Here is an 11,602-nt window from a genome sequence, read left to right as displayed (position 1 = left end):
TGCAGAATACTGATCTTGTTCATATGTTATATCAAATATGGTTGCTACAGTGCTTTTTTTTTTTTTAAGCTCATTTTAAACATTAAAGAGAAAGCGTTTGAAGCTGAAATTCATACCAGTCTGCTGAGGTTGAACTGCTGCATCCTGGAAGGAATTAGACGTTGGATGGAAAAGGTAAAATAATGAAAATCAATTAATGTACTGTGGTAAAAATGAGTGTCTAACCTCAGCTATACACCTCCATTTAAACCTTAATGTAGTTGATTTAGATCCTCGTCAAGAGGACACGTCAGGAAACTGTTTCTACTACTCATCACAGAGGTAGAGTATCAAACAATCACCTTTGGTACAGAAATCACTTTTCAACTGTACTAGTGTCGATAAATTCAAGGCAAGTATAGGAACAGATTTTGCCTGGTAAAAAGCTCGTAGTGCTAATCTTAGGAATGTACTACTCAAGCGTTTAGTACAAAGCAGCTTTTTTTTTTTTTAAAAACAATACACAAAATAAATAAGTGCAACCACCAGAATAAATATTAAATATTGTAGTGGTTGAAATGTAAGAATGATACACTTCTGCACAGGCCCCGAGTGCATGTATGAGCATGTCGGCTGTTTTTTTTTTTTTTTTGTCATCAAATGCGAGTGCCGCTGAGGACGAAAGAGGATCTGATAGTGATATGTCAGCTTTTCCTTTTTTTTTTTCGTCAGCCATGTGCAAAAGCATGTCCAGAAAATATTAAAACATGTAAAAAAAAAACAAACACTCAAATGGCAATAAAAAGGTGCAAGTACAAAGGTTTGCATATTTAAAAAAGGGCTGAGTTGTTTGAGGCTTCAGGAGAAGAGCAGTTTCTGGAGCCCTGAGGATGTTACCAAAGCTAGAAGTCACATCTATGCTGAAAATCGCCTCGCTGTATTCCTCTGTCAGTTACACTTTCAACCCCTTCACTGTGGTTTCTGTACTGCTACTGCTATACACGTGACATTCACTCCCTACATGTACTCTAAAACTCTCGACGAAACATTTGAAAACACATCTAAAACTTGTCTAAAACCGTCTTTGTCTATCCATTCTAGCTCTGCAAATCTCCTCAGGCCAATTCATGTTGTAGGTGGAAAAAGCTGGAAGCCAGAGAGAGGCAGTGTAGTGTAGTGTGCTATAGGCGTTGTAGTGTACTGGAGAGAAATGTATGAGCAGTTGCCAGCGTGAGGGTTTGTAACATCAGACGTTGGCCAGTTCCTCAGCTTCATCTCGGTTCTCGTTGATCTCAGCCAGCGTCCTGACGAAGCGCGTCCACTCGTCGGCCTTCGGCACGCAGATTTGCTGCAGAGGGACAAAGCACACAGTCAGCACGTCGACGACGAGTTGGAGAGACGGACCTCAAAAAGCATCAGAAGATAACTGAAGTGTAACCCCAGGGTTTTCCTACCATTATAAGGCTTAGGTGTAGCACCCGAGCCGTTTTGGGCACCACCTAAGCCGAATGAATGTAACCAAAATACTTTTCTCACATCAAATGGTTGTAGTTGGTCCCCAGTGGATTTCTTTAGCAAGTTTGGTCTTAAAGCTTTTTGAGTGATCATTTGTATTATCTGCTCTAGCTTTTCCACCGTTTTAGACACAGATAGGGCTGCACAATATACTTTTTTATCGTCATCGCAATATCAACTGGCGCAATATACAAATCGCGAAAGGCTGCGACGTTATCGCACAAGACACTCCGTGATGTTTTGTGTTAGCTGGAAGAAAAAAGCAGTAGAAAACGGCATTTTAAAATGTAACTCGTTCTTGTTTTAGTGGTTCCAATTTATATTCAATTCAATGTTCAATTTGTTCCACAGAAGAATGTTGGAAATGATTTCCTTTCATTTGTTTTAAATTCAACAAGTCATTTGTTGTATTTTAGAAGAAGACTGTAGCCAACAGAAATGCATATGTAAGAAACACTTTAATATCTGTTTATTTATCGCAAGTAATACCTTTATCGCGATATTCAACAACATTATCGCATGTCACATATTTTCCTCATATTGTGCAGCCCTAGACACAGATATGGTAATAATAATGGTCCGAAATGATGTGAAATTGCATTTTTTTTAAATTCAAAAACATAATATTTTCTTGAGGGAGGACCCCCTAAAGCCCATGCCAAATAAGTGCACCTTAGTCTTCCACAAACCCAGGGAAAACACTGCTAAGTAAATCCCATATGGAAATAACATTTAACAACAAAGCATCATAGTAACACGGGATGCAGTCTCACCTCCCCTACGTCGTAGACCTGCACCTGCCCCTCCGAGTCTCCGGTGGCAATCTCTTTACCAGAGTGAGCCCATCTCACACGGTTCAGTGCTGAAGCCCCCTCCACACACACACTCGCGGTGGGAACCTTAAAAAACACACACACACACACACACACACACACACACACACACACACCAGCTTACAAAAAGGCAGATTCACGGATGGTCAGCAGTGTTCCCATTCTTCTAAGACCACTACATGTTCATGTGGCTCTTGGAATAATGTTAGGAATTTTAGCTCATAATGCTATGATTTATCTGTGCTTGAAGGAACTTTTAAAAGTAATATGCTTATTTGCTTTCTTGCCAAAAAGTTTGATTAAGTAGTGGGATCGATCTTTTGTCTAAATCTCGGCAAGAAAGCAAAAAAAGCATATTTCCCAAATTGGCAAACTATTCCTTTAAAAGGGTGAAATGAAGGTCCTGGGTTTCAGTGCATTGCATGTGTGCGTACTTCTGTGTCATTGTTGAGGTTCCACAGGTCCAGACGTCCAGCTAGGTCCACGCAAGCAAACAGAGCAGGGTGTGTCGGAGACCACATGGCATCATAGACGTAGTCACAACTGTCCTCGAACGAGTACAACGGACGGGTACTCTGTATGGAGGAACAGGAAGGAGAACAGAGGCAGAAATGGATTTGAGTATAAGAAACGGGACTAACGGTGCATCTCGTAGTAGAGCAGCTTGTGAGCGTCTCACCTTAGTGCTCCAGAGTTTGACGGTCCAGTCAAAGGAGGAGGAGATGAAGAGATGCGAGAAGTCTACGGGTCCTCCGGCGCTGTGACAGCTCAGCCCGGTGACAGGGCCGTGATGGCCCTCAAACACCTCAGTGATACCCGCTTTACTGTAACACACACATCCAAATAACTGGAAGGCGTAACATAACCCCCACTGTTCCTTTGCCGCAACCCTTTGTCTCTTACTTCCTTTTTTGTAGGATTAATTTGAACTGCATTGTGTTAATTATTTAAAACAATATATCCATGGTGCGATTTTTTCTGGCTAAACTCCACTACCATGGCTCCTGAAAGGACCGTCATCTAGCAGTGCCTTTCTATTTTAGGTATATAATGGTCTATTGGTGAAGTAGACTTAAGTTTGTATTTTTATACATTTTATTTATCAGAACTTTAATATATTTTGATGTTCTGCTGTGACAATAAAACAAACAAGTTTATTTTTTAAACTGCATTATCATATTATTTTAGTGAGGACTCATAAATAACTACAAATAACTAATGTTAGGGAAATGTCTTTATGTTTTGTTACGTGTTTCTGGATTTTTTTTTTTTTTAAATATACGGATATCAGCCGATATATCGGAGTATCGGATTTTTAAATCACCAAATATTTGTATCGATATCGGCCTTAAAAATCTTTTATCGGCCGGGCTCTACTCTGTACATGTTGACTTAAAAAGTTCAATAACAAATCAATTAAAATAATAACTGTGAGGATTTCACCTAATTACTTGATTTCTCCCAAAGGTTTTTCCAGCATGCAGTGTTTCCCACACATAGACTAATTTGTGGCGGTGCGCCACACAATCAACACAGGCCGCCACATATTGCGTTTCGTTATTCATTTTTAATTTTTTTTAACGCTATTTAAAAAAACGCAGCGTATTCGTTCAGCTACATTTCCTTTCCCTGCTCTCCTCCATCTCTCAGTCACTCGCGTCTTTCTGCTGTGAATCAAATAAACTTATTATAAATAAGGTTATGTCATTTTTTTTACTCTTACACTGAATGTTTGCTGCTTCAATCCAGATGAGTATTGAAAAGTATTTTCCATGACTGAAAAAGGCCCGTGTTGAGGATGAGGACCAGCCTGAACCAGAGGTATCAGTCTGAAACAGAGCTGAACAGTCCGACCAGTGTAATTAGTTATGTTATCAATTTGTTTACAATATTTTCAGGCTTCAACCAGTGCTGCTCAAGCAGAAAGACAGGGTCACTGGGAGAGAAAGAGATAGAGACAGATTCGTTAGGCATTGAAGAAAGAGTAGGAGAGGAGGACAGCATCCAACAGCGTGTCCTCCTCAGTCTGACACGGGGTGACCCCCCCCCTCCCCACCGCGCCACAAATTGCTTTCTAATCTGTGGGAAACACTGAGCATGTGTTGGAAGTCACAGTGTTGCTTTCACATCCTGGTTGTAAACCAAACAAGACAGTTGGTGCTAATGAGGACAGAGGACAGAGATCCCTCACCTCCCGTGGCGACAGGCCGTGTAGACCGAGCCGTCCTCGCTCCCCACCACAAAGTTGTTCACGTCGCCCAGAGGGAAGGCCATGGAGGTGACGGCCACCGCTTTGCTCTGTTTGAACACCAGCTCCAGACTGTCCTGCAGGGATGATCAACACGCAGACTCAAGACTCTACCGTCGGATATTTAGGACAGCATGTCTGTACGTCATCCATACGAGTTTAATGTACCTGTGGCTGGGAGAGCATGTCCAGGCTCCAGGAGCACATTTTGCCATCAGTGGAAATGCTGATCAGGTTGTTAGCATTTTGGGTTCCTACCACGTTCACGCAGTAGACTGGGTGCTGGACACAGCAGAGCACAGTTAGAGGAGTTAGACAACATACATTTACCAGGAAAAGTCAGCCAGATGTAAAGAGAAAAAAACGCTGGCTGGAAAACTATCACAAAAAAATACACATATTAGAAGAACTTTGTTTGTGAGACATTATGGTTGGGTGCCGTTCACATTTTTCCGGTGCTTGGGTAATAACAAAAACATTTATTTCAGTGGGGAAAACAAAGTCCAAACCTCTGAATTATTTATTTAGACATTTTATACACTAGACAAAATAAAACCCCTCCCTCTCCCTTCCCAAACCTGTCCCTACAACCTTAAATCATTAAATCAAATAATTGTTTATTTCTTACACTGCACTGTAACTGTTATTCTTGTATTTGTATCTTATTCTATTTTAGCCTGCTTTTAGTTTCTATCTCTTCGGCACCGATTGATTTAACGTGAATTGGTACTCAGTAGTACCGACGTATTTGGTCGGTACCCTAAAAGGTACCGAGTTTGATACCCAACCCTAGTGGACATAAAGGTGTGTGAGCTCCAGTGCCTTACTGTGTGTGCAGCTGCGGACAGGGGGGTTCTCTGGACAGGGGTGCGCTTGTTGCTCCTGTTGTCCCATAAGACAATCTGTCCGGAGTACGTCCCACCCACCACCAGGTTGGGGTGGAACTTTGCAAACCCGGCTGACATCACCTCTGACTGGAGGAAGCAAATAATGCAATTTAAATATATCCACTTCTGCCTAAGCATTTAGTTGTACTCATCTTAAAACAATATATTTTGTGCTGTGAACTCTCTTTAAAAGGAGAATTCCAGTCGATTTCAACACGTAGCTCTGTTGTTTGTGGTCACGGAGTGCTGTCAGCACCGAGTTATGCTCCTGCTACGTTTTGGAATATTGGATTGTATGAGTTCGACAATCGACTTGTGTGGACTTCACCGGAACTAAACAGAGGTATGTGCACTAGCTGAATTAGCACAACTTTTATGCATTTCTTTCACTGCAGTCATATTCACTGTGTTCACTCGGAAGGAATCAGTTCACATGGGTAGGCACTTGTAATGACATCTCGAACACGTTAAGAGGCTAAAAGCACGTTTAAAACCTTCCCAGTTTCAGCCGCCTGGGTGCAAACTGTAGCAGGAGCATAAGTCGGTGTAGGCAACACCGATTATTTTCGTTTTTCTCGCTACTGACAGTACTCCGTGACCACAAACAACAGAGCTACGTGTTGAAATCAACCGGAATTCTCCTTTAAGATAATGTCTTTATGCCAGTGGTTTGTAGCACAATTGCATGTGAATTCTTTCCTTACCTGGCAGTGGAAGATGTACTCAGGTGTGGCCTTCTTGTACTTCAGGTTCCAGACCAGTGCCACTCCATCAGGCTCATGGGGAGCGTCCTCGTTGTTGTTATATGAAGCCACCAGCAGCTCTGGATACTGAGAGGAACATAGCAGCCAATTACAGTAGAAGAAGCAGCGAAGAAACAAAAGAATCATTTAAAGTCCAATTTATGCTTCTGCGTTAAATCAAGGCCGCAAGTACACGAGTAGGTACGTGGAGATACGGACCCTGTGCTGGACCCTACTCCGTAGCCTGACGTGCACCTCTCAAAAAAATTTAACTACACGTCGCGGTGACGCAAACCGAAACAACTGTGATTGGTCTGCTCGGCTGTGGCTTGGTAGCGTTGCATTTCCCCCTACTCATTTCCTGGTTCTCCTGCTCCGAAGCTAATCCCAGTCACTCTCTCACTCACTCTACCACACACTCCCCACTCACACACACACACACACACACGCTGGCCCTGCTTTTCTCTTAAAGAGATAGACGCACACACCAACGCACAAGTATAAACTTCCAGGCCATTTACGTGGGCTATGGCGAAATATCTGCATGGAGCCTCTGCAGAAGCATAAATCCCGCTTAAGAGTCACAATCAGCATAGTATTCACAGATGACTTTCAGTCAGTCCGTTTTCACTGAACCCCTACCGAGGGTGCGGTTTTGGACGTTGCAATAGGATGAATTTCTCTGTGGGGATCAGTAACAACCCAAAAACCCACCTGAGGTGACCAGTCCAGACAGGTGACCACTCTGTTTTTAGTCCAGCGCTCATCTGCAAACTGTCTGTTCAGAACCAGCTTTGCACCTGCCTGCAAATCACTGTGAGGGACCAAAAGAATAAAGAAAAAAAATGATTATCAACCCTGCCTAACCATCTGTCATTTAACTTTGATCTCCATTATTCCATGTGCCTCACCCCTCCTTATCCTCTAGATCTCTGCCGCTGTAGTCGAAGCAGACGTCCACGTGCTCAGCCAGAGCTCTCTCCACAATTCTGCTGCCTCGCTCGAAAAACGACAGGAATTCCTCGGAGTGCAGGACCTGCAGCTTCTCTTCTTCTGTCAGCTCTTTGGGAGTGTCTATACACAGAGAATTCAATATAGAGATACAGAAAAGAAATGATCTTGCTTTCTGGTAACATTGTGCTGAATAGACAGAAATATGCACACAAAAAAACTGTACTGGTAAATTGAGACTATTATTTCCCATTAATCTATTACAGCACAGTGCATTGCTGGCACTCTTATTGGGATCTGTGGCATTAACAGCCAGCTCACACTCTGAGAGATTACATGTTACAAACTTCTGTCCTTACCCTCCTCCTGCTCTTCGCCGTGTTCATCTTTCTCTTCCTGGGTATCCTCTGCTGTTGGGGAAGCAGTTGTATCCTCATCCTCTTCCTCATCTTGAAGACACACACACACACACACATTTGACTTAGTTTATTATTCCATTTGTATTAAGCCAAGGTAAAAGGTTGGGAAAACACCTATATGTGTATGTTTGTTTACCTGCTTTTTGATCGGTGTGTGTCAGTGCCTCGGTGGTGGGTGTCTGTGTTTCTTTGGAGTAGGACACCATTTCCTTTGGGACAAAGTCCACCTGGGTCACTTTGGACATTCCCAGCCTCACTGCTCCACGTCTATACACACACACGCACGCACACACGCACGCACGCACGCACACACGCGCGCACACACACACACACACACACACACACACACACACACACACACACACACACACACACACACACACACACACAATGGTAGAGATAAGCACACACATACAAAGGTTTGCAATACGAAGCAGCACTGAATGCAATATTTACATGTAGAGACATAAATAATGATGTACAGACATAATATTAACACATTTAGACAAATCTAAGATGAAACCACAAAAACTGAATAAAGTTGGAAGACAAGCTAAAGGAGAGAGGAGGAGCAGTACCCCATCAGCTCAGAGTCGGAGTGGAGTTGCAGAGTAGAGGGGTCAGGATCCCAATGCAATGTCCTAATACAGCCAAACCACCAGATGGTGTTAGTTAGAGAAAAACAGGACAGACAGAAAGAAAGAAAAGGGAAAAAAAGAGGATGAAACCAAACACAAAAGACAGGCAAAAGGGAAGCCAATCAAGAGATGGGAAAGACAGAGAGAGAGAAGAACGGAGTGCGTGTTAATTGAGAAACGTCAGCGTGCCGGTAAAAAAGGCAAAAGAGGAGACAGGTCAGAATTCATCAAGTATATTTACCATGGTAATACACACACTTGGCATGCAGGTACAAACCACAATTACATTAAAAAATGACCTAAAACAAACAATCCATATCTATACACTCACACACACACACACACACACACACACACACACACACACACACACACACACACACACACACACACACACACACACACACACACACACACACACACACACACACCTTGGTCCTGCGTTTCCGTCCCCAGAATCTTGGCTTCCTGCATCGCTGCCCACTGATTTGTTGGAGGGAGACATGGGGGCGGGGACTAGGTAGTGAAACAGACACGTATCTTCTGTTACTACCCTCAGGGGCTGAGCTGTAAGTGCATGTTTGCAAGTGTGTGAGTCAACAGGCGAGTGAGTGAGTGAGTGAGTGAGTGAGTGAGTGAGTGAGTGAGTGAGTGAGGGAAGGAGGGAGGGAGAAAGGGAAGGTAGGGAGGTATGGAAGAAGTGTGTGAATGAGTTTGCATGCAGTAAGGAGGACAAAAAGACAGACAAAGGGGAGAGAAGAGAGAATGAAAATAAATGGCAGGCAGGTTTTAGGTGGCATGCACAAACAACAGTTAACAACATGTAAAATGTTGAGATATTGTGAGAGGTGGCCAGAAGTGGCAGTGACAGACACCAAGCTAGTCCAACAAGTTAGAGGAGCCTTTTATAAACATTGCAAATTCCATCAAGCAAACAACCAGAACATGATGGGAGATAAGTGAGGGTGAAAGCTAAAAAAAAAAAGAAGCATGCAGGCATTGTGTGTTTACCGTGGGCTATGTCAGGGGTGATGCCGACACTCTGCAGCAGCGCCTCTGCCTCCCTCCTCTTCCTCTCTAGGTCAGAGTCTTCATGACCAGCTGAGGACCCCGCCTCAGTGCCACGCTTCGAGTCTCCCTACAGAGAGTACAGAACACGCTAAAAACAAAGCAGCAGCCCAGCAGGTTCTTCGGTGATAAATGAAATGAGGTGTTTAAGTTATTGTTTCCTCCGCTTACATCCTTCTTTTTCTTCTCCTCTTCTTTTCTCTTCTTCTCCTCTCGAATCTGGGCGATCCGTTGCTTCTTCCTCTCCAGTTCAGCCTTCAGCTCACTCTTGTCAGACATACTGCAGGAGGAAGAGAAGACGTAACAGGAGAGAAGAGACTCTATTTTCATTACTTTAATCTGACAATTCTTTTCCCATTGATTGATTAATCGTTTAGTCGAGGGATCTTCAACAGGGGGTCCGGGACCCCTAGGGGGTCCTCAGATTATTGAGGTGGGCCTCCAAATTATTGTTAATTTTTGAAAGTTTTTTCAAAACTTATTTGATGCAATTTTATCTTTATTTTATCATGTAGAAACACATTTTAATCGTGTACCTGCTTCTTCCAGAGGCCAAGCTTGTCAAAAACACTTTTTAATTAAACATTAGCACCAGAATCAGCTTTTCCAGTGTGCAAAGCTGCAAACTCCACATAAGCCTATCAGCGCTGCAATATCCAGACTCTGATGTTTGGACCAGTAGTTTTGCAGTATTACACCGTAGCCCTGGGCCTATCATACTGGTAACATGTGAACACCAGCCAGCTGTTGCTAACAATGTTCTCTTTATCTGTGTTCTCCATAATGACACGCCTAACCGTGAATGACTGAAGGGGTGTACTATTCCAAAAAAATATACAAACTAAATTTAAGCTATTAGGCTGGGTAATTTTATTATGAATCCCTCAGTTGTATTTACAAATAAATATTCTCAGTTTATTAGACTCTTACTCCTATAAGTTACATATATTAAAAGTCAGAGCAAGCAGCGTTTTAAATGATGGTTTAGATAGTCATGTCAGCACACACACACACACACACACACACACACACACACACACACACATTCTTTAAATCACTGTTTAAGATTTGTGAAAGCTTTATTCTATTCGTGAAATGCAATAAACGGGAGAGTTCAATGCTTGTTTTGCATCAAGACCACATTGGGCCAGATCCAGATCGAAACCCACTAGCTAACGGTATGCCTACATTTGTCAAATCAAGACTACATTATCCTAGAGAGGCTAAAGATTATTCAAGACACAGTTTCAGATTTGTGAACCCTTCATTGTGATCTTGATGTCGGGGAAAAAGCGGTGACATCTCCCTTTTTGCATTTTCACAAATAGAATAAAGCTTTCACAAATCTCAAAGTGGGTTTCAGACAGCTTAAATGCTATAGCTACCTAAAATGTCTTAACGAGCTTTCACAAAAGTAAGGGGTGCAAAAAAACAGAGGCTCAGTCGCTCAGCAATATAAGTTATGTTTCCCTTAACTTTCCTCTTAACCTTAACTGGAGCTGCTGCTTAACTGTCCAACGGGGAAGCTGCGAATAGGAAGCTTACTTCAGCGTCGTTACAAACTGGTCATAATTATGTGCTAATGCTAATCCTATTATGTTGTTAGATTTGTGTCGTGAGTGTTCAGAACAGATGGACAACCGAGACGCTCCAACCGCTGTAATACTAACCGCAGATAAAAAATAAAATAAAATAAAACTGGCTATACTTCATCACAAATTGCTTATTTAGTGAACGCTTCACGTTATAAAGGCTTTCAACTGGGTCAATTATTTGTCAAACATTTGTATAATCTAATTAACGGCTACACTGTCAGCACAGAGAGCTAGCTAACGTTACCGCCGCTGCGTTAGCATGCTAACGGTAATCTCCATGGCACCCACCCGGCGGGCCTACATAACTGTCACAATAAGCGACTAACGGTAGCGTCGCAAACCAACGCCCGAGCCTCTCTCTCTCTCTGCTTTACTGTCCGTTTACTGGCACGTATAAAAGCAACACAGTTATGGAGGCATGACAAAATACCTGATATCAGATGTTAGATTTAGGTAGACAGATGACGTTATAATCCAGTTTTGTATGCGTTAGGTCTGAAGAGAAGGGATGGTGTTGGAGACTGATGATGCTGGAAGAAGAGAGGCTGTAGTTTACTCCGCCGCGAAGAAGAACAACCGTTACAGTAGAGTCCCCCTACTGGCAGGAGGAGATACATTCTCTATTTGATGAGTTGTGTTAATCTATTATACAGTAGAACGATCCACTGTTTGTTGGCGGCAGTCATGGAAACATTATTTAAGTAAAATGATTATTCTACAAAAAAA

At 42.6% G+C, this 11,602-nt stretch overlaps 1 protein-coding gene across 4 annotated transcripts; it reads right to left on the bottom strand.

Moving 5' to 3' along the window:
• Nucleotides 1-55: 55 nt before the first annotated feature.
• Nucleotides 56-11,442, bottom strand: LOC116037274 (dynein, cytoplasmic 1, intermediate chain 2a-like). 4 transcript variants are annotated; one of them, XM_031281096.2, is made up of 17 exons: nucleotides 11,307-11,442; nucleotides 9,453-9,561; nucleotides 9,225-9,351; nucleotides 8,645-8,780; nucleotides 8,154-8,216; nucleotides 7,712-7,842; nucleotides 7,516-7,605; nucleotides 7,117-7,279; nucleotides 6,920-7,019; nucleotides 6,167-6,292; nucleotides 5,403-5,549; nucleotides 4,744-4,857; nucleotides 4,519-4,652; nucleotides 3,007-3,151; nucleotides 2,762-2,902; nucleotides 2,268-2,393; nucleotides 56-1,327 (listed from the first exon to the last, which is right to left on the bottom strand). In XM_031281096.2, exons 2-17 carry the CDS (start codon nucleotides 9,558-9,560, stop codon nucleotides 1,226-1,228), a joined length of 1,953 nt encoding a protein of 650 aa, XP_031136956.1. In that variant the 5' UTR covers nucleotide 9,561; nucleotides 11,307-11,442; the 3' UTR covers nucleotides 56-1,225. The 4 variants fall into 4 exon arrangements, with proteins under 4 accessions (XP_031136956.1, XP_031136957.1, XP_031136958.1 ...); XM_031281097.2 differs by having other exon boundaries at nucleotides 8,645-8,729; XM_031281098.2 differs by lacking the exon at nucleotides 8,154-8,216 and having other exon boundaries at nucleotides 11,307-11,441.
• Between the last annotated feature and the right edge of the window lie 160 nt (nucleotides 11,443-11,602).

This window comes from Sander lucioperca, chromosome 9, assembly GCF_008315115.2.
Source record: "Sander lucioperca isolate FBNREF2018 chromosome 9, SLUC_FBN_1.2, whole genome shotgun sequence".
NCBI lineage: Eukaryota > Metazoa > Chordata > Actinopteri > Perciformes > Percidae > Sander > Sander lucioperca.
The sequence above is the reverse complement of the archived record's forward strand: the minus strand, read 5'-3'. Positions and strand labels throughout refer to the sequence as shown.

Excerpts from the sequence above, each read along its gene's own strand:
- LOC116037274 (XM_031281096.2), bottom strand. The coding sequence starts at position 9,560 with ATGTCTGACAAGAGTGAGCTGAAGGCTGAACTGGAGAGGAAGAAGCAA. Across the intron at positions 8,781-9,224 it reads CACCCCTGACATAGCCCACG|CTCAGCCCCTGAGGGTAGTA; the intron begins GTAAACACACAA and ends ATGCACTTACAG. Across the intron at positions 4,858-5,402 it reads TGTCCGCAGCTGCACACACA|CACCCAGTCTACTGCGTGAA; the intron begins GTAAGGCACTGG and ends TGCTGTGTCCAG.